This window comes from Amblyomma americanum, chromosome 7 (genome assembly GCF_052857255.1).
Source record: "Amblyomma americanum isolate KBUSLIRL-KWMA chromosome 7, ASM5285725v1, whole genome shotgun sequence".
Lineage (NCBI taxonomy): Eukaryota > Metazoa > Arthropoda > Arachnida > Ixodida > Ixodidae > Amblyomma > Amblyomma americanum.
Window position 1 is genome coordinate 178,169,109 of NC_135503.1, and position 22,118 is coordinate 178,191,226.

Genomic DNA, 22,118 nt, shown 5'->3' on the forward strand with positions numbered 1-22,118 from the left:
CCAGCCACGTGGATGGGGCCTGGGCTGGCATGGACAGCGATAAGGAAATAGGTCAGACAGGTTCAGACAGGAACAGCTACGCACACGTGGCAACTAGGAAGTCTGGAGGAGATGGAGAGAAGGGGAACAAGCTAACTTCCAGGAATGAGGTCGCAGTCACAGATAAGAGGCCGCATAATAATCCGGAAGTTAGGATGGAGGAAGGAAATACCCAAGTGCTTATCGGTGGTGACTCAAATATGAGTAGGTGCAAAAGAACTATAATTAAGCGTGTAAAGGGTGATAAGCGGGTAACAGTCGGGGCATTCCCGGGCAGGAAAATCGACGCAGTTCTGAGAAAGGCAAAAAACGAACTTTCTTAGAATGTTACAGAGCGCAATTTGGTAGTGATAGCGGCGGGACTAAATGATGTCTTGAATGGTGAAGCCGAAAAAGTAGTGGAAAGATTAGCGGATGGAGTTGACGATTTAATGGCGTTAGCACAGCAAGTCCAGATCGTGGTGTGCACAGTGCCGGAAGTGAAGGACGGAACGAAGAAATTGCCAAGGACGTTGTGGCCGTTAATCGGGAGATAAGGAAGTTGAGCCAGGAGAAAGGCTTTGAAGTGGCAGACATAAACAGGGAAGTGCATAGAGCATGCTTTGGCGGAGGCTTTACATGAGATGGCATCCACTTCAATGGAAGGCTAGGAGCAGAGATCAGGTGGCGCCTGGCAGGCCGGGCAGTAGCTTTTTTTGGCGGTCCACTGTGGCTCAGGGCATAGGGGTACGTAGAAGCAAAGTAGAAAGTGTAGCAATGGAGGCTGACGCCAATAAAATGGCCACTAGGAGGTCCAGGAATAAAACTACAAAAAAGAAATTTAACAGCAGGATCAGGTACATAAACATGCAAGGCGGTAGAACGAGAGCGAAGTGGTTAGAGATAGAACAGCAGTTGAAGGGCGAAGAAGTAGGTGTACACGCTGTTAGAGATGAGGGGCCCTTGAGTGAGCTGACTCTTTCAGCGCCGCAGGTCCCTTCTTCGAATGACGTTTTCGGACTTGGTTATGAAGGAAACTGTACAGGGGGTTTATTTTACATTAATTTACAAGATTTTGGAACCCATTGGAGGGTGATGGGGGAAGGTCGGAGGATCTGAGAAGATCTGAGGATGATCGAGGATTTTCTTTTCACGGCACTCGTCGTCCGGTTTAAAAAGGGTCCGGTCCCTAGGATTCCCCAGGTTTGAGGAAGCCTTCGCCAGGTTGGGCGTGGCCTAACTTGCGTTGTCGTACACACACACATAGGGACACGCCCCCGTCACATGCCTCGCCGGAGAAAGAGGGTGCCGCTGGACAATCGCCCCCACCAGAGAGAGCATTGTCTTCGCGTCCGAACGACAGTTCTCACGCTCAGGCCGGACACGTCTTCCGGGAAGTCCGAATGGGCGAGGCGCTGGCGAGCAGGCACAGTTGAAGGGGTGAGTCACCCCTGCTCGGTTCTGGCGGTCGCTAACTGCCTCCGTGCCGCACGGTCGATCTTCAGGGAACAATGTTGTTTTCAAACGGCAGTGGAATCCTCCGTCTCGAATCCAATAAACCTCGCGAGGACCGGCCGTGGGAACCAAGATGCCTATCGCCGTGCAGGGACCCCGGCTGCAGGTGTCCTGGCCGAATACGCAGCTGAATCAGACCACCGGCTGTCGCCAGAAACCTTACAACGCGCTATGCGAGACACATCTCAGGGATCTAGAAGACCCACCATTTATTGATGGCTACGTCTGGGAAGAGAACAACAGAACAACAACGGAGAGGAAGGGAGGAGGAGTAGGTATGTTGATACATCAAGGAACAAATTGGCAAAGAATAAAGTCAACTTACAAAGAACATGCCTGTTTATCGGGTAAAATTGCCGGCAAAAGGACATGGCTAGGAGAAGTTAATTTAGGGACAGGGGACAAATGCAGGCAAGAGTACACGTATCTAGTTAAAGGTCTCAATGACTTTATAAAGTAGTTTGGGGAAGGCGCCGATATTATTCTGTTGGGCGACATGAATGGCCACATCGAGGATCTGGATGGATACACAGATTGTAACGGGAAGTTGATGCTAGTCTTATGTGAGCGACCCAACCTAGTTACAGTAAATAGAGAAACTAAGTGTGAGGGACAAATTACGTTGGAATACCGTAATAGGCAAACGACCGTTGACTACTGCTTTATCTCGCAGAGGATGTATAGCAAGCTCCCAATGAGGGACATACACGAAGAGGGGAAGTAAAGCCTCGGTAGTGATCATAAGCGTATTAGTCTACAGTTTGGAGCCCTGCTCAAAAGAGAAATGAAGGGGAGTCAAAAAGTGTACGCAAAATTAAATGACGACCAAATATCGCAAAAGCGGCCTGCATAGAGGAAGTAATAGAGACACATCCCATGTAAAAGTGGGATTATAATAAGTTAGAACTACTCATTAGTACAAAAATAAAAGAAGTAAAAGGAGTAAACCGCTGGAGAGGAGAGAGGAAGCCACGAAGTTGGTGGAATAAGGAAATTAGGGAGGCCATCGAAGAACGACGGTTGGCATCACGGGAACACAGAGAAGCAAAGAGGGCACAGTTATCTGAAGAGGAAATAGGCCGAAAATGGGTATTTTATCGACAAAAGAAACAGCAAGTGCAGGTTCTCGTCCAGGCTAAAATAAAGCAGTCCTCTGATCACTGGCTAGCTGAACTTCGCGATGCAACTAAAGGGGGGCCAAGAAAATTCTGGAACCCCATAAGCTGGCTGGGCAAAGCGAATCACAGAAAGCAGGAACAGATTCACGATGCCGAGGGAAAATGTTTAGGGGGAGATGACGCTGTGAACTACATTTCATCAGTTATAGCTGAGTCATTTAAGAAAGACGGTAGAGTAACCACCCCAAATGAGAGAGCAACACAGGACAGCACAATAGAAAACAGCGTGGAACTGACGAATCTTAGCTGGAAAAAGGCGGAAGCAAATATTGCAAGATGTACGTCCGCAGGGATCGACGAAATTCCAATCAAGCTAATTAATGAACTTGGCCCAACACGCAAGAAAATGCTGATAAAACTATTCGAGGCAGTCATAACAAATCGGCAAATTCCGTAAAGCTGGAAACAGAGTAAAATGACTTTGATTTATAAAGGGAAAATCAATATGGCGAACATAAAATCCTTCCGACCGACTACGATAACATTCGTTACATACAGGCTGGCGATGCAGGCGGTGAAAATAAAAATGCAGTCGTGAGTAGAAAGTAATAGAATACTCGGAGAACTTCAGAACGGGTTCAGAAGTGGTAGGCGCTTAGATGATTGCCTGTTCGTGCTGTTAGCAGATAGCCAGGAAGATTTTCAAACATTGGTGAATTGCTGTGGAGACAAAGGAGAGAGTCTAGTTATTATTAATTAAAAGACTAGCGCATAAAACTGGGACGCAGACAGAGAAGAAGCCAGGACGTCTGCGTCCCAGTTTTATGCGCGTCTTTTAATTAATGATGACATACCAACTAGCCCAGCTTTCCGCTTTGAGAGACAGTCTAGGTTTCAGGTTTAGCGCAACTAAGTCAGGTGCGATGGTTTTCAACAATACAACTGCTCAGAAGCTTACAATACAAGGCCATAAAATACCCCGAGTGGCCGAATACAAATATCTTGGGGTATGGGTAAACAAAGGGCATATATGTACACGGAAAAGCACGAACAGTCTCTTATGGCAAAAGGGCGAAGAGATGCCGGGATGATGAAACATAGGGCATTGTGGGGCACAACAGGTATGAAGTCCTCAGAGGTATTTGGAAAGGAATAATGGGGCCCTGACTTACTTTCGGGAAAGCGGTTCTATGTTTAACGACTGAAGTTCAGTCGCGATTAGAAGTAAATCAGAGAACTGTTGGAAGATTAGCACTAGGTGCCCACGGGAAAACCACAAACGAGACAGTACAGGGGGATATGGGCTGGGCAACGTTCGAAGCACGGGAAGCTCAGAGTAAAGTACTATACGAATAACGCCTGAGGAAATTGGACGATGAAAGGTGGGCAGCTAAGGTATTTAAATCATCATCATCATCAGCCTTACTACACCCACTGCTGGGCAAAGGCCTCTCCCATGTCTCTTCAATTAACCCTATCCTTTGCCAGCTGCATCCACCCTTTGCCTGCAAACTTCTTAATCTCATCCGCCCACCCAACCTTCTGCCGCCCCCTGCTCCGCTTACTTTCTCTTGGAATCCACTCCGTTACCCTTAAGGACCAGCGGTTATCTTGCCTTCGCATTACATGCCCTGCCCAAGCCAATTTCTTTCTCTTGATTTCTACTAGAATGTCATTAACCCGTGTTTGTTCCCTTACCCACTCTGCCAGCTTCCGATCTCTTAACGTTACACCTATCATTTAAGGTATTTAAATACCTGCACAGAAATAGCGTTGACACACAGTGGCGGAAACGAACTAGAAAGCTGGCCAGTAAGTTTGCCCGAGACGAGAAAGGAGAAAGAAAGAGCATTAAACGACAGGTTAAAAACGTCGAATGCAAAAATTGAATAGATTCAATGGAAAAGAAGAATAATGTAGAACTATATCCGTGTTGGAAAAGGCAGATAATAATAATAATAATAATAATAATAATTGGTATTTGGGGAAAGGAAATGGCGCAGTATCTGTCTCATATATCTTTGGACACCTGAACCGCGCCGTAAGGGAAGGGATAAAGGAGGGAGTGAAAGAAGAAAGGAAGAATAGGCGCCGTAGTGGAGGGCTCCGGAATAATTTCGACCACCTGGGGATCTTTAACGTGCACTGACATAAGCCAGCATACGGGCGCCTTAGCGTTTTTCCTCCATAAAAACGCAGCCGCCGCGGTCGGGTTCGAACCCGGATTAGTAGTCGAGCGCCCTAACCCCTGAGCCACCGCGGCGGGTAGGCAGATCAGGAAAGAAACGTTTTATGATAACTCAAGAGGCAGTGGCCTCCTTTTTGAAGCTAGGTCAGGATGTCTTAGAACGCGCAGCTACAAAAAAGAGTTTAACGAAGAAGATGATACATGTGCTGTGTGGGGTAAATCGGTAAAAACAATAGAACACCTCATTCTAAAATGTAATGGTATCCATCCCGATGTCGATGCAGGCACAGTCACTCTTCCTGAGGCCTTATGGTTTAGAGATAGCAATGGTCATGTAAATAAATATGCGCTGGAAATCAGCAAAAAGCTATTGGAGGATTGGTGGCACAAAAGCAGAGAGGTGACATAAGTTTTAAAGTGCAGGAAGATATATTTTAAAGAAAATAGCGAATTTTATTAACAACTTACAGCAGAGTTAAACAAAAATACAGGAAAAAAACTGAGCATGGTGGCAACTACCACTGTCCCGTTTCAAAGGGGACGCTCCTACCTTCCAACCATCCATCCGGTCGCGCGAGGTTGCTCATGGAGAGCAACGTGGACCACACAAATTTCACCGGTGGGAGCACCTCCCACCTCAGGACACTGGCGCATCGCTTAAACGCCGCACCACTGCTCCAGGAATGGTATGAGGGCCTCCACGGATCTATGAATGTTTAGTAGAGAAAGCCAAATTCCGCATGTATGAACATTAACTCATTACAATCATGTAATACCATTAGAACGGAGCCGATCCAGGCTTCGGCAGTCCAATTTCGATGGAGGCGATATTCTAGACGTCTGTATACTTGGCGACATCGATGCACGTCAAACAACCACAGGTGGTCAAAATTTCCGGAGCCCTACACTACAGCGTCCCTCATAGCCGAAGTCGCTTTGGGACGCTAAACACCCATGAACCATAAACCCCCTTAGAGCGAAACGGTGTCCACGGTACGGCGGCGACTGCCTTCACGAAGTTACCGCGCAGAACAGAATCGGTGCGGCGGTTTCCTGGCGGCAGCTACGTAGAGCCATGCATAGGTGCCATGAGAACCGGTGGTCTACCATCTGAGCTACAGCGACGGCTGTCCAATCTGTCTTCGGGAGTGCTTACGTGCACCTCTTTGGTCTCGGTGAATTTGGCTTCCGTCATGCATGAAATAACGAACCCCTCTGTTCCTTTCCCTCGCCTCCTGAACGAGGGCCTCGATTCTGGCAGTGTTGGTGCCGTAGGCAGCATAAAATGGTTATTATACAACTTCCCCCTCACTGTTCGATCACGTTCCTACGTGGCACTCGAGGCAATAGAGGACGTACTACGTTCGTAATGGAGGACGTACTGCGTTTGGCACTGGTGAACACTCTGAGTTCGTTACACTGCACGTAACCATTATTATGCACATAGGACAGAGTTTGTTTCCTCTACTCTTGTTTATTGAGGCAAAACGCTAATAAGGCGCCCGTGTGCTGTGCAATGTCAGTGCACGTTAAAGATGCCCAGGTGGTCGAAATTATTCCGGAGCCCTCCACTACGGCACCTCGTTCTTCCTTTCTTCTTTCACTCCCTTCTTTGTCCCTTCCCTTACGGCGCGGTTCAGGTGTCCAAAGATATATGAGGCAGATACTGTGCCATTTCCTTTCCCCAAAAACCAATTATTATTATATTACTCTTGTTGATTTTAACGTTGACTCCTACGTACAGAAGCAAGGTATATGCATTTGTTCGTGCATTGCTACAGTTTTATGTGACTGATTCTAGCCTGTATAGACAAAACAATTTCGTGCACTGACAAGACCTTTGTCGCAAAATTTTTAGATATGTCGAAGATTATCTTGTTCTGTTGAAAGGAGTGGCACCTGAGGAAAGAGATTACATTGTGGAGGGCGTTTTTAGTGTTTTTAAGGAATATGCGAAGGGAATGGCATTAACTCGTGAGGTTTCGGTTGAGGGTTGCATGCAGTCTCTTGATTTAAACATCAACTTTAATGATCATTCGGTCTGTTGGACATATTGTCCTCTGTCAAAAAGCCAATCCTAAGCTACAATTCGGCCCATTAAAAAATTATTGAGATAGGGATAGGCTTGAACTGCTTAAGAGCTGCTTAAGAGACAGCACTTTCACGTCCGTCGCCGAGAGCGTTGTCAAAGAGGTAAGGCATGGGCGTAAGTCAGCACACCTCAGCAGTGAGGGTCCCCACGGACGTTCTGTGTGTGTGCCATACATGCACGGCCTGTCCCATCACCTCAGAAAGGTGGCGGGAGAGTGCGGCGTACGCGTTGTTTTCTCGGCGCCGCTCAAAATTTCCAGGATGTGCCGCATGGTGAACACCACCAAGGAAGCCATAGCCTGTGGAACCAAGCACGCCATGCGGTTTGTTAACTGCCTAATTGGAGTGCTCTACCTGATACCACTGTGTTGTGGCAAGTGCTACGTAGGCCAGACGGGCCAGTGCCTGAAAGATAGATTGCGGAAACATCGAACAACATTCACAGCGCTGTTGGGAGGTGGCCATTTGGCGGCCCTTTGCCGCAAGTGCAAAACAATGAAACATGGCGAAATAGAGAAGGAAGAGTGTACCCCTCTTTTTCGCAGCACTCGCGTGCGGAAGCGGTTCGACAAATAGGCAGATAGAGAAATATTTGAGGATTTTTGTGTCAATCAAGGAGGGGAGAAATGCGTGAGCACCCCTTTAATAGCCCCCACGAGTAAAGAAATTGCATACCTGGCAAAAAGCACGCGCTTCAATCTATTGTGAATTTGCTTTTTCTTTTTCTTTTGTACTCTATATGTGGGCAAACCAACGATCGTGTTAATCAAATATGTCTTCTATATCGAGCATGTGCAGACTCAAAAAGTGATTTCTTCTCGTTCATGTGCAATAAACGTCAGTTGAAGACTAGCGTCTGTCCTGTGTGTTTCTGCTCTCAGTGCTTTGTGTGTATTTTAACGCTTGTGATATGTCGCAGTCTGTGGATCAAAAGCACCAACTAGCCCAACTTAATTCTTTAATCACGAGAGTTTCAACCCGGCCGTGGCGTGGCATTGCGATGGAGGCGAATTGCTATAGACTCGTGTGCTGTGCGATTTCAGCGCACATTAAAGAAACCCAAGTGTTCCAAATCATCCGGAGCCCTCCACTACTACGTCCCCTCCTCCTCCTCCTCCTCCTACTACTACTACTACTACTACGGAGCCCTCCACTACGGACTCTGTGCGGTGACATGCGTGATGAGCCTGCTGCGGAAGCTCGATCCCCGCTACGCACACATGCGCTTTAAAGGCCGGCTCAGAATCGCAGGCGGCGCAAATGCTGTTCTTAGCTTGGTTAAATACCGAGCAGGTCTAGGTAAAATATTACCATACTCTTTACTAAGTGCAAAGCGAAGGCACGCGGCGAATTCATACCGCTGCTGGTGTAAGTCGCATCGCCTACCGCTCTCACTTGCCTTGAGTGACAGCCATGGCCGCCGCGTCACTTGCCTACGCATTGCGGGGAAGAGTTCGAACCAAGCGCCATGGCGGACATTACTTGTACGTGGCATTAGCCATGGTCCTAGAGCGACGTCCGGCCCGCCTTTAATGAGAACTGTCTGATCTTAAGGCTCTTCATTTCCTATACAACCGCCAGATGAATATGAGCGCAACGGGCTGGCTTCCAAGATAGCGCAAACGCATCAGGTGGTGGCAGAAAGTTCGATGGCCGGATATAACATTTAGAAGTTTGCGGTGATATGGAGGCCGCAGCTGCCACATGACAGGGTTAATTGGAGAGATATGGGAGAAGGCTTTGCCCAGCATGCCATGGTCACTGCTGAAGACGATGAATATTAACGTCGGCCCTCCCCACCGCACTTGGTATTTCGGCATTCCAACGGGTTTGGGCAGCTTTAATTGCTAGCACGCCGCTCCCTTCCCTGAAGAGCGCAATGAACAAAAATCGAATTAGTGCGAAAAACCCATAGCGCGGTAAATGCCCCCTTTTTAATAATTATAATAATAGTAATGTAACGTTTATTTATGGCATAACCAAGTACTTTACTTCTATATTGCCCATACTCTCCTATGAACTTAATAAAATCATATAAAAAAGATACATAAGTTCGTCACTAAATATTCTTTACTTTCAAACTGCCAGTTTTGCTTCAGACAAAACAGATGACTGAGATGAGCGTACTCAAGCAAAAATAAATAATTACCAACGCTATTGATGAAAAGCGCTGTGTTCTTGGAATATATATTGATTTTAATAAAGCATTTCTTTATGAAATTATGATTTAATTAATCATAATGTCTTATTTAAAAATGCCATTATGGCATTGGATCTCTAGTACTTAATAGGGTCCTATCTTAATCACTGATAAGAGTCTGTTTTAGAGAACAGGGTTTGTCAATTACCAAAGCGATCAATTACTGTGCCCCTGAGGGCCGCATTTAACTCCCCTGCTATTCCTACTGTATATTAAGAACTTATTTTTTTTCCTATTTTCTTAAATCTTATGGCATTTGCCGATGATGTAACAATGCTTACTACAGGCAGCAATGTAAATGAACTAAAGAAAAATAGAAATTAATTTCTGAAGCATTTGATAAATTAATTCCAAGCTAATTAGTTAAAAGTTAACAGAACTAAAACAACAGGCATAATCTTCCGCGCTAAAAAATCAACAAATTTGCCTGACGAAGAACTTTTGCTGGTGTGACCAAAATTGAAGTCCTCTATATCATAAAATATCTTGGTATTATTTTCTCCGATACTTTAAACTGGGATGCGCAGGGTGACACTGTTCGTAACAAAATGGACGAAGTAAATGGCATCATATGTAGTAATAGGCTGAAGCTACCACCTAAAATTAAACTTCTCAAATATACTACCTTTCTACTTCTGTCTCTAACATATTGTGTCACTATTTGGGGTACTAAGATTAAACAAACCATTGAAAAAAGTCCTCGTGCAAAGGGGGCAATAGGACTGATAGTTAACGTGCCATGGTATTTGCACACAGATAATCTTTCTGACGAATTTTTGTTCCGTGAAGCCTACGCGCTGTATGCCTTTCGGCTGTTATCCAACTATAAAAAATCTGTCTGATGTAATGGCACTGTTTTTTTCTAAATGATTCATATGATCCGTTATACTGCTTATTTTAACGTGCGGCAGAATAATCCTTGGCTCATTACCATTTTCAGGAACTAATTGTTATGCTCAGTCAATGTCCTACAAATTAACAGTACGCTTAATGCCCTCGAGAAAAAAAAATGTCATACTCAAAAACACCCCTCGAAAATCCGTCATTTCTTCACTTTGTCGTCTTGCGCCGTTAATCAACTGTGATTTTATGGTGTGCGTTGCTTCTTGAATTTGTTCCCCTTCTTGCATTTAGTGTATACGCCGTGTTCTTGTGTCCTCGCGCTGTGCTTGCTTTGGGCACTTTAGGCCCAGTCGCCCTCCAAGCTGTATATCGCCGCTTTCTCCGTTGTGTCCCGTTTAAAAGATGCATGCTGTGAGAAAAACAAACAAGTTCAATTTTCAACTGTCTTCCCCAAAATTGGCAAAGCATCCGCGCCGTCTGCCGGAGCCAGCTAGCAGCCAAACGGCAGGGCTGCGGCTGCTCGCTGAGTATGACAGCGTTCCGAAGTTGCTAGCTGCACATGCTGCCCACTTACTTGGCATCCAAAGAACCGGAGCGAACACGCACGCTTACGTTAGCCTAGCAGCACATCGGTAGCTCTTGTCAGAGAGGGTACATATTACATGGGCCTACACAAGCCAGCAAAGGAGTGGTGCCGTGCTCGGCATCATGATACAAGCACATCAGACCAAACTACCGGCATCAACTTGTATTATAAACCAAACGCAAACACGTAAAGACAGGAAGCGCAAGAACGCACAAAATGAGGAAAAATAAGTGTATGAATTATGATGACAGACAGCATATGCTTCCACTTGATTGAAGAAAACACAATTAGGAGTGCTGTTAACAATCCGCGGCACACAGAAATCGCGAAGGAGTACATAAACTTCTCTGCACTAGAGATAAATTGAAACGTTCACAGCAACGCAGTGTTCGAACAGGGGTGAATGGAAGGCTTTAAGAGCCTGAAATGATGGCAGCTTATTTCCAGGCGCAACATTCTAGCCTTCGCAGTGCACTCTCATCGCATTACCGTGCCGTGAGTGTGCCGTTTTCGCCACTTGATGCAGGAGCGCATCTTTCTCTCTCATAAGCGCCTTTCCCTCTGGTCTATTTTTATTTCTTCAGATTTTTTGGCCCTTAGTCACCCTCAACCTTTTGTTTCACCTCACCCCATCCCGTTACTCTGTCTCACTCTCAGCTTTGTATCCTAATAAAATGTCAGCCCTCCCACGTCGTAATCTTTATTTGAGCAACGCTTTCTTTCTAGTTACTCGTTCAGGTGACTGTGCGGTAGGCACATCCGGAATGCCTGCCTTACCCACATCCCCTGCTCACCGCCGCGCACCTCATGCTCACCTCATCGTCTGATGCTAATGGGTAGATGTGGTGAGGACGTGCTGGGAGTTTCTCATAGGTTGGAGGTTGGCCAAGTCTGCTAACATCCTGAAGCTAAGATTGCAACTTATTTCCAGGTACAACATCCAACCCATCACAGTGCACTATCATCGCACTATCTGGTCGCGAATGCCATTTGCGCAAGTTCACGCAGGAGCGCTTCATCTCATTCTGGTTAGATTTTCCCTGGCCACTGGATGTGCTTCATGAAAGATTATGGGGTCCGCTTTCAATACTATCTTCAAAAGAGTAAAAAATCACGTTTTGCCTCACAGTTAGTAATTTAAATCTGCTGTTAGATTTGTTTTCTTTTGTTTTGTGTACAATATTCAAAAATATACTTAGTCAGCCATTCTGTCTGCAGGTGGACCTGATCCTGGACCAGGCGAACAAGACGTGCTTCGCCGCCTACTACGTGGACTACGAGGACTACTACGGCATGTGCCAGGGCAAAGTGGCTTTCCCGCGTCTGAAGGCCATCCGCGAGCTGTTGAACAAGCGCACGAACGTGGACGAGGACATCGACCTCTTTGGACACGAGTTCTGAACCCTTCTTCTTAACACCCAGAGCATTGGTAGCGAATAAACCATCATGTTGCCGCCAAAGCTTTTTTGTTAGGCTCCGCAACACTCCACTTGACTCTCTCTTGCTTTACGAATTAACCAAGCGCTCGAGATTATTTATGGTGTCTTTTTTTAGTATGCTGTTATTTTGGAGCAGCAAAAACCATCGACCTCTTTGGACACGAGTTCTGAACCCTTCTTCTTAACACCCAGAGCATTGGTAGCGAATAAACCATCATGTTGCCGCCAAAGCTTTTTTGTTAGGCTCCGCAACACTCCACTTGACTCTCTCTTGCTTTACGAATTAACCAAGCGCTCGAGATTATTTATGGTGTCTTTTTTTAGTATGCTGTTATTTTGGAGCAGCAAAAACCAAGGCAGGTGTGTAATGTTGTGGCATGGCATGGTATAGCAATGTCATGTTGTATACTAACGCCTGTCCTGAAGACTCAGGGAGACACGAAGTTGACTGGTCACTGAATATAGTCAATAACAAATGGCGTTTCGGGAGTGCTACGGTTCCCTTGTTCACAATCAGGCTACCAGCTGGACGCCCCCAGTTTTTGTAGCACTTTATAGTGTGTTTAGTGATCCGGCTCATATAGGATTCCGGGTGCCATCGTTCTTGCCGAGTTTGTCAAGCGTTGCCTGGATGATAAATTTCTCGAAATTTCGGTGGGCTGACGCATTCCTTTCCATTGTCACAATCTATGCTTCGTCCCAGTTATCTCGTGGCCTGGTTTTTTCGCACGCTCAGCAATTGTGTTCATCGTTACTTTTCGTTCCGTGCGTTGTTCTGATGTTGTTTCAGGCGTCTCGTGAGATGTTTTGTTTCGCCTATGTACAGTCGGGAGTAAAAAACATCACCACTAGTGACATGCCACCGGAGTGAGAGATAGCAACGCTAATCTCAGGGGTTAGGATTATGTCGAAAGAAAAAGGCAAGGTGCGTTTGCAAAGCAAGGCGCCGCACCAGCTGCGGGTAGCGTTTTTTGCCCCTCCTGTTACGTCATGGTTTTAATATCTTTTACTCGCGACTGTGCACTGATGAACCATCGGCGCAGGCAATTTTGTAAACGACGCCAGGGAACTTGCCACGAGGGAGCAGGTCATTCACGTTTACAAGCTCAGTCCTAATCTTGCTCATTAGAACGTGCGTAATATTGACTCCGTGCTTGCGGAAAATTGTCGCATGCGCCTGGCTGATTCATGGAACATTCGGGACAGGGGCTCATTTCGCCCACGTTGAGTCATCACTTCTGTTTTTGCTGGAAGCAGGCTGCTGAACCCTTCCAATCGGGTGGTGGCTCAAGCTATGTAGCCATGACAGTTGAAATTTCACTTTGTTGTCTTTAATGCGAAAGCATTACTTGGCTTTGTTCGCGGTTTCGTGTCCGCAGAGAGTGGACGCAAAACATCTCCACAGCCCTTGCGTCGTTCGAGGAAGAGTTCGGAGCAAACGAATGATGATATGTGATAGAGAATAAAATGTCACTGCGTGTCATATTTAATGGTTGCTCTGGGGAAATTACTTAAAGGCGGGAAAGTCGATTAGACGTCGAAATAGTCTCGAACGTCGATATAGTGGGTGCACGTCAAAACAGTCGCGGACGTTGAAATTCTGGGTGAATATGCAACCACGCCTTATGAAGGTTCGAAACAGATTAAAAATGATTGATTAGCGTTAAATAATCAAACAAAAGCTTTGTTTGATGTGGAGTAACTTGAAGCGTGTAAAGCCACTGACGTCGATGTACTGGGAGGATGTAAAAAGAGTACGAAACGAAAAAAAGAATTTTAAAAGGAATAAATCAGGTACAAAGAAGTAAAAAGGATTAATATGAGGCAAATAGTACTAAGTAAAGCAAAGACAGGCAGAGAGTCCCAAGTGAAGCCAAGAGAGACGACGAGTGTGAAGGAGGCATGAATGCTTGCGCATTCTCCCAATCCGGGTCGCCGCAATCACCTCTAACGTTTTTTGGCCACCAATCAGATAACCTTCGCTTAATTACAATACTCCCGTCCTGGCCTCGAACAACAAAGAGTCCCCTACAATTATCGCAGATGTTTTCTTCGGCAATTCCCTGCTTAAACATTCTATACGTTCCTGGTGGCGATTTAGTCAGCATCTCTGTTTTCCACCGATCATTATTTTTTAAGGTGAAAGCCTTTAATGGCTCATACTGTCGTCCGTTCGCAGAGAGTGTAACCCGTATAACTCGGGAACTTTTAAATTGATAGCAAAAAAGAATGGTTGCTTCCGATAGAGTGGAAAATTGAACCTAGAAGCCAAGTTTGACAACTGTAGAGTAATTAGTTAATTATAGGCAAAAGTTTCAAAATTGCGTCCAAATAGCACGGACGTCGATATAGCCACAGGAACAGTGTGATGTCACATACACCGGAAGTCGTCACGGCATAGTGAATATTGTCTCAGAATGGTCGGAAAAACGTACGATTTGTGTCAAATTAGCTGGAAAATGTGTCTTTAAGAGTAATTATTACCTATGATTCCCGAAGGATATATAATTTGGGTATCGATGTAAGCACGGGAATGGTGTGACGTCACATCCACCGGAAGTCGTCATGGCATAGTGAAAATTGCCACAGAATGGTCGGAAAACGTCGGATTTGTGTCAAATTAGATTGGAAAATGTGTAATGTATGATATGGGTATCTATATAGCCACAGGAGCGCTGTGATGTGTGACAAGCAGTGGAACTTTCTGGAATGCTGGCATTGATTGACAGGTGCTGCGTTGTGTAGGAGTGTCGGAGAAAACAAAGGCAAAAGCCGTCTATGGCCACGCGTCGTGCTATGCAAAAAACGTCAGCAGTCGCCCTTGGGCAGACGGTGTGGCAAGATAACCCCTCGCAAGTGGCTTTAGCCTCTCGACACTTTAGTTTCCAAAGCGTCTCGTTTTCTTTTCTTTACCATTTTTCTTAACTGATAATTGCTAATTTGCCCCCAACTGCTGCCCAGACATTTGCTTGTCAGTTCTCTGCTTCGGTTTTTCCATTTTCTGTCGACATTCCTCAAGCAGCACGCCGATAATGGCCCTGAACTAGTCAAATACCGGGGAAAATTGGCTACAATAAAGGCCTATAATGCATCTGACTAGGGCGCAACCGCATTCAGTGTTTGAGCCAATACACCCCACTGGCTTTCCAATCAGCAGGCTTTAATGGCATGCAAAGTTAGTGATTGCTATGAATGGCATTCTTTGGCTATTCAATATTAGCCATCCAAGATCCCTCATTGGCATATGTATCATAGGCAGCTGGGCCAACTCAGCGGCTATACAATAATTCCCGCCCAAGCTTATCCACTGGTTGTTTATCACAGGCATCCAGCGACATTCGCTGCCTACCCAGTATTGCCCACCCAAGCTAATGCACTGGTTGTTCGCCAAAGGCATCCACCCACTCACTGGCTACCTAATAATTCCAACCCAAGTTCACCCGCTGGTTCTTCAGCGCATGCATCCAGGCGTACTCACAACCAGTCCCATTGGTCGTTCCCTAAGAATGTTTAGTATGCATCCTGCGCTTCACACTGCCAAATCTATCTATGACGAATATTTCATTTTCGCAGCCGTTGTCTATGCAATGCTTTTGTAAATGCCCCGTTCTATTGTTACATGCATTCAGAATGAGCAAACCAGCAATTGAGTGTACTGTTTGAATGTTTATTAAAAACATAACAAACAGACGCAGGTCTAGGCGGGAGTGGATGCTACGCGGAAGCGATTAATTAGTCCTGTAGGGTTTCATCAGACTTTCATCGCCTCAAAGGCTCCGCTGCTGGAGCAGGCCCCGGGTTCGAGGGAGCGGCTGCATTGAGGGCAGGGCCAGGTGTCATACCAGCCAGCTAGCACCTCAGCCAAGTGCTTTTTGCGGCCGCCTTTCCCGGTGACAGGCTGCGGACAGCCGCCTGCCGATGTATGCCGGGACAACCTGCACACCTGTTTCTTCTTTTCGGTTACAGCATCTGCGCATACAAACGTCAAAAGAAAACGTTATTTGGCAAAACACATTTTCGACAATAGTAGCTAAGATAGCTAGTACGTTCAGTAAGAACTACAAATAAAATATCACCTGTAGCCCCTCTACAGAGCCTTGTCAAAATGAAAGCTTTCTTGCTGAACTTGAGCTGGTCGGGAGGTCCCATAATAGCCTTCACAACAGTGGCCGCAACTTCTCGCAGCTTGCGGTCCCCTAGCTGGACGAGCTGCCGGGGCTAAAAACAAGAAGCAAATAATCATAAATGGCAATATGAAATCACAAAAATATAATGTCCTCTGCGACTAAACAAACCACTCGGCTAGTTGGTCATGTATGCCTTACAGTGCAAAAAGGAAAGTGAACAAGCTTGAAGAAGCACGGCGATTCTTACTATTTTTGCGAAAACATGATATCTGCGTGTCTCAAGCCTGTTTCAACGGGCAACCGCTTTCTACCAGGACCCACAGACCGCGTCCCCACAGAGAAAGAGGCGGATGTAATTTACAAAATGCCATACTCATGCTCCGTGTGCCTGGCCTCATTCATCGGCGAGACAAAAAGCCTCGATCAGAGAATCAGGCTACACAAGAATGACGTCCGGTCAATGAATTCGGAATGCAACACCCTCGTCGAGCACTGTGAAAACATCGACCACAGAATAACCTTCTGAGACGAGAGTCTTGGCGGTAAAACGTAATCCGGTCAAGAAAAGCCACGTTGAGCCATGGAATATCCGTTGTGATCCATAGCGCAGCAACAAAACAGGGGACAAACACAAGCGCTAAAACAAGTGGCACTGTTTCTTTAAAATTCCTTGTGTTAGCGCTTGTGTTTGTCCCCTGTTTTGTTGCTGCGCTATGGATCACAACGCATACCCACTAGCCCGAACCATCACCTTGTTAAGGAATATCCGGCTCACAAAGGCGACTGTGAATAGGTATCTGGGACTGTTCCGCAACGCGTGCGTTAATGCACTTCCCCATGTGTTAACAGAATGAAAGCGAAGGCCGTTCCATGCTGCCACTTCGTCGAATTTCAGTCAGCCTTCAAGAAGAGACCGAGTTAGTTTCGACATGTTCGGTTGAAAATAAATTATTGGTAGCGTCAGTATTTTCCAACTGTTGTTTCATATCAAAATTTTATTTCGACTGTACGACCATTGCGCAAAGTCTCTACTCAAGACAAGCTCCGATCCGGCGATGCAACTTCGAGAGGACTACGCGTAAGACGTACAGCTCACAGATTATATGCAACGTCCGCCGGTAAGCAATGACCCATCGGATTGCTGTCATTAAAAATATGAATGGGAAAAGGACCAAAACTGAAACGGACACAGGCGCCCATGACAGCTGTATCCCATCTAAAGCGAAGTATCACAACCGAGGAAAAATTTCTTGAATGATATGTAACGTCCACCGGTGGGCAATGACCCATCGGTTGCTGCCATTGAAAATCATGTGCAAGGTCAGCGATAGAATACAGGGACAGAATATTCACCTATACGAAGTGTTTCACCTAACTTTCTGCAATTTATTAAATAGGCTTTTTTAGTTAGAAGAGCGCTTTTTTCGGCATAAGATTGACAGTGGCGTAATGCATTAGATTACAGTTAAAACAAGCTAATTTTGACCAAGACATTTTGGCTACATCGCGCCAAATTACGTGCGCTTTCGAGAAGCTTCCAGGCAAAGCAACTTCTCCAGACAATATAGCACAAAAGAGCCAAAAGTTGTCGGGGCCACAGCGCCGAGTGTAACCACATTTTTGAGACTACAAAAACTGATTTCCATATTACGGTGGGTTGGCTACATCATTGACAATGGTACGCCGGAAAAAACGCTGTTGTGCCTCAAGAAGCCTAAGGGATGTGTGCTCCTTCAGTCAACCGAAGTAGAGGTTGCAGTAGGGGCGCGGAAAGCCGTGAGAGACAGGCAGAGGCTGGACAGAACACAGAAGCCTCAATAATCTGGCAAGATCAAGAGTAGAGAATTTCGTTCTTGGCGACGTTGGGGGAAAGGGGGATGCAGCGCAGGCATTCACCTTTCTCTGGCGAGGCGCAGCGTAGAGAGGAGGGGGGGGGGGGGGGGGAATCGAGAGGATAGTAATGTGAAGGGCCCCTCGTGGGCCAGGAAGGAGGGGAAGTGGGCAAGAGGAAATGACGCGCGCGTTTCCTCGCGGAGTGCCTAAGGATATCGTAAAGAAAAAACGGGTTGTAAGCCGCGGCAGCCACAGAGAGCCCAGAGGGGGCGCTGCGAGCGCGAGTGACAACGGACGAACTCCACGTGAGCTCCGCTGATTTCGTGTTTTTACCCTAGACAGTGAGACCCTACAATACTTCCGTTGATATCACCGGTTTCCTGAAGACGAGCGGAATCCAGGGACACCAACCAGAAGTACGTACAACAAGTTTTGACCATTTTAGGTCAACTTTTCCCCGTGACCAAGCCAGATGCCTCGCTAGGCCTACTGCGCCGCGCCGAAGAATACGGAGCTCTGCGTCGCAGTGGCGTTCGCCACCTGCGTCGCAGCAGCGTTCGCCAGCTGGGCTGCGCCGTGGACCGTGCCCGCGCGCCGTAGTTCGCCATGAGGGTCACCGTAGAAGGCATCCCAATTTCTCGAGAAGAATTAGCAGCCAGTGATTGGTTGACTAAAGTTAACAAGCTCCGGGAAGCGCGAACAACATCAGGGCCTGCCGTGCCAGATTTCCCTGGAGACAAAGCGGGACCGAACCAAGCGTCCCAAATCGACAATGGGCTACGTGCGAAGACGGAAGTTGAACTCACGCCTCGGCAACGAGGACGCTTACTAGCCAAAAAATCTGTAGCATCGAACCAGCCTCGCTTACCCAGCAACACTCTCAAGCTAATTGTGCGCCCACGGGGCGGACTGCTACTCTCCAAGATTACAACCTACCAACTACTGGAAGCAATTTGCACTGCTGCTCGCTTCACCAGGGACGCTGTTCGTCACGAAGACCTAATACAAGCTAACCTGATCCAGAATACTTTCACGTACTGCACCCCAGTCGTCGAAAGAGCTGAACGGATGATGCAACTCAAAGAGATCACCGTTGGCAACAAGGCGTATGAGATATCCGTCTACTGCGCTCCAGATGATAGCTCGAGCCGTGGTGTGATTCGCGGCGTCGACCTCCGATTGGATCGAAATACAATCCAAGCAGAGTTACAAGACAACCGTAACCCACCCATTCTGGACTTTCGGCGGCTCGGGAACACCACCGCAGTACTCATCACATTCGCTCAGCGCCAAGTGCCTACCTGGGTCTACTTTTGCAATAGTCGCCACAGATGCAACTTATTCAAGAGGAAGTACGAGGTGTGCTATCGCTGTGGCGAGCTCGGTCATCGAGCCGATGTTTGTGCAAGCACAACTACTAAGTGTAGAGGTTGCGGACTATCCAATCCTACCACCGACCACACGTGCAAACCAATCTGCCGCCTGTGCGGCAAAGAACATTTCACGGGCGATAGTCGCTGCAGGGAAATCTTCAGGATTCCTTACGAAGTCAAGCGCAGGAAGTGGGAGAAAATTCGAAATGCTGAGGCAGAGAAACTCAAGACCCAAGAGACCGCCAAGCGGATCACACTCCAGCGCACCAGCCGATGGGACCGGCAACGCTCCGATAGCCAGCAGCGGCAGCTCCGAGACCGCTCGAGCTCCTTTCCACCGCTCAAGTCTCCCGCTCCACGGATGGGTTCTCAGGGGACCTCCCGGACCAATCCCGGGCCACCTGCAGTCGTCCAGCAGACAGGGGACTCTCCTCATCCTTTGCAGCAGCCACCTGGGCTACTACCATCTCTACCCGATCTACGAGAACGTCAAGAACCGGTGAGTACGCAGGAAGGGACTCCCACTACTCTAGACACACACAAAGCGATTATGGAACTGACAGCAGTCATCCAACAACTTATACTCAGAGTAGAGGCTCTCGAAAAGCCAATGGCCACACTCCCTTCGTCTCCCCCGCATCCGCAGGGATCATATGAATCAGTACCTATGGATATCGCTCCTCCCAACCGATCCGCACAAAAACGCAAAGCAACGTCCGACATCGACTCACCCGCGGAGGGTTGGCAGGCGCGTTTTGCCAAAGTTGAGGAAAGCTGCAACCTCAGTCAAACCCGCATCAAGGCTTTAGAAGCACACATCGAACGCTCACTCCACACAATCGGCTCACAAGTCACGCAACAATTTGACATGCTGAACAAAGCTATAGAAGCACAGGGCAAACTCCTCGCTGCCGTGGTACCCGCGGCCCCTGCGCCGACACCCGTTCAAACCCCACAACTATCCCCGCCTAATCATGGCGAGCAGCTCGGGTAACACCACCATCTGGCAGTGGAACTGTCGTGGGTTCGCGCGTAAGCGTCCGGTCCTCCAGCACTTCCTCGCCGCGAGTGATCGCCCCGAACTAATAGCTCTCCAGGAATGCGACAAGAACACGAAACTTGCCGGTTACAGTACATACCTATCGGAACGAGTAAAACCTCGAATAGCTACTCTCGTCAAACGTAACCTCACTGTCCTCCAACAGAATTTAGATCCAACTTTCCCCGAATACGTCTTCTTAGAAATATTACCCCGACCCTCGCGTAAACGTTGCACTAGTCTGTTTATAATTAATGTCTACAGCCCTCCCCGAGCTCATAAGGATATTTTCGGTCCGCTTTTCCTCAAAGCCCAGCAGCTGGCGCAGGGGCAACACCTCCTCATTCTCGGTGACTTTAATGCGCATCACCACGCTTGGGGCTACCACTATGACTCCGCTAAAGGTCGACGCCTTTGGAATGACTGGCATATGAAGCAGCTGACTCTTATCACGGACGTGTCCTACCCCACTAGACACGGTACGGGCCTACAGCGTGATACAACGCCGGATCTGGCCTTTACGACCTCCGGAGTTAAAGTGACTTGGTGTCACACTCACGAAAACTTTGGGAGTGATCACTTCGTACTCGAAATCGCAATACACGAGCCCACCAGGCAATGTAAACGGCCAGCTCAGGTGATTGACTGGGACTCCTTCCGGACGCACAGGAAACAGCAGGACAAACCTCCCGCTATAACTGATATCAAGGCGTGGACAACCAAAATTATCAAACAAGTGGCCGACGCCACTCAAACCGTCGAGTTAGAGGACAGTATCCCACACTGCGACCGCTACTACGCCCATCTGTGGGAGCGCAAGAAGTCGCTCGAAGCTCTACTTGCCACTCGGAAATGGGACCGCAATATCCGACGTAGACTGGCGCGCGCACATACGAATATCGAGAAATATGCAATAGAACTCACTCGACAGAGCTGGCACAACATATGTGACCAGATTAACAACACTCCAAACGCTCGTAAGACGTGGAACCTCCTTCGACATTTACTCGACCCAGCAGGAGGCAAGCTCCAAACACGCCAACAGCTCGAGCGAATCTTCCACTAGTATCCTGGCACGTCTGACGAGCTTAAACAAGAGCTTATAAATACTTACATCCGCCCTGAACCAACAACCAACCTCCCTTTCTATCAGGGCGCGGAAAATCTCTGTCTAGACGCTCCGATCACTTTAGCGGAGGTCCGAGCAGAACTCAATCGCCTCAAGACGACTTCGGCGGCCGGTCCTGACCGCATTTCAAATAAAATGCTTAGGAATCTAGACGACGCATCCATTCATGCTCTTACCGACTATTTTCAAGAATGTTGGGCCAGCGGTACCATCCCTCAAGAGTGGAAATGCGCCAATCTAGTGCTCATCCCCAAGCCAGGCAAACCACCAACCTTGGCCAACCTCCGTCCCATCTCTCTCACGTCCTGCGTTGGGAAGCTGATGGAACACGTTATCCAGACCAGACTCTCACGATACCTTGAAGACAACCATCTTCTACCAGACACTATGTTCGGCTTCCGCCCTCATTTAGCAGCCCCGGACATTATGCTTCTTCTCCATCATCAGGTAGTCATGAGACGTACACTAGACACGAAAGTCATCGTCGGCCTCGATGTTGCCAAGGCATTCGACAACGTCCTCCATGAAGCGATTCTTCAACAACTTCAAGCTCTCGGTGTCGGACATCGCATGTATGCGTACATCCGAAACTTTCTCACCGACCGCACAGTGCAACTTA

At 47.4% G+C, this 22,118-nt stretch overlaps 1 protein-coding gene across 1 annotated transcript in view; it reads left to right on the top strand.

Annotated features, from left to right (window-relative positions):
- The window catches only part of LOC144096771 (chitinase-3-like protein 1), a 1,054,958-nt gene extending 1,042,949 nt beyond the window's left edge, over positions 1 to 12,009 (top strand). The window contains exon 14 of the mRNA XM_077629650.1: positions 11,778 to 12,009. Coding sequence (XP_077485776.1) covers positions 11,778 to 11,960 — 183 coding nt within the window. The 3' untranslated portion in view covers positions 11,961 to 12,009. The remainder of the gene's footprint in view (positions 1 to 11,777) is intronic.
- Positions 12,010 to 22,118: the final 10,109 nt, after the last annotated feature.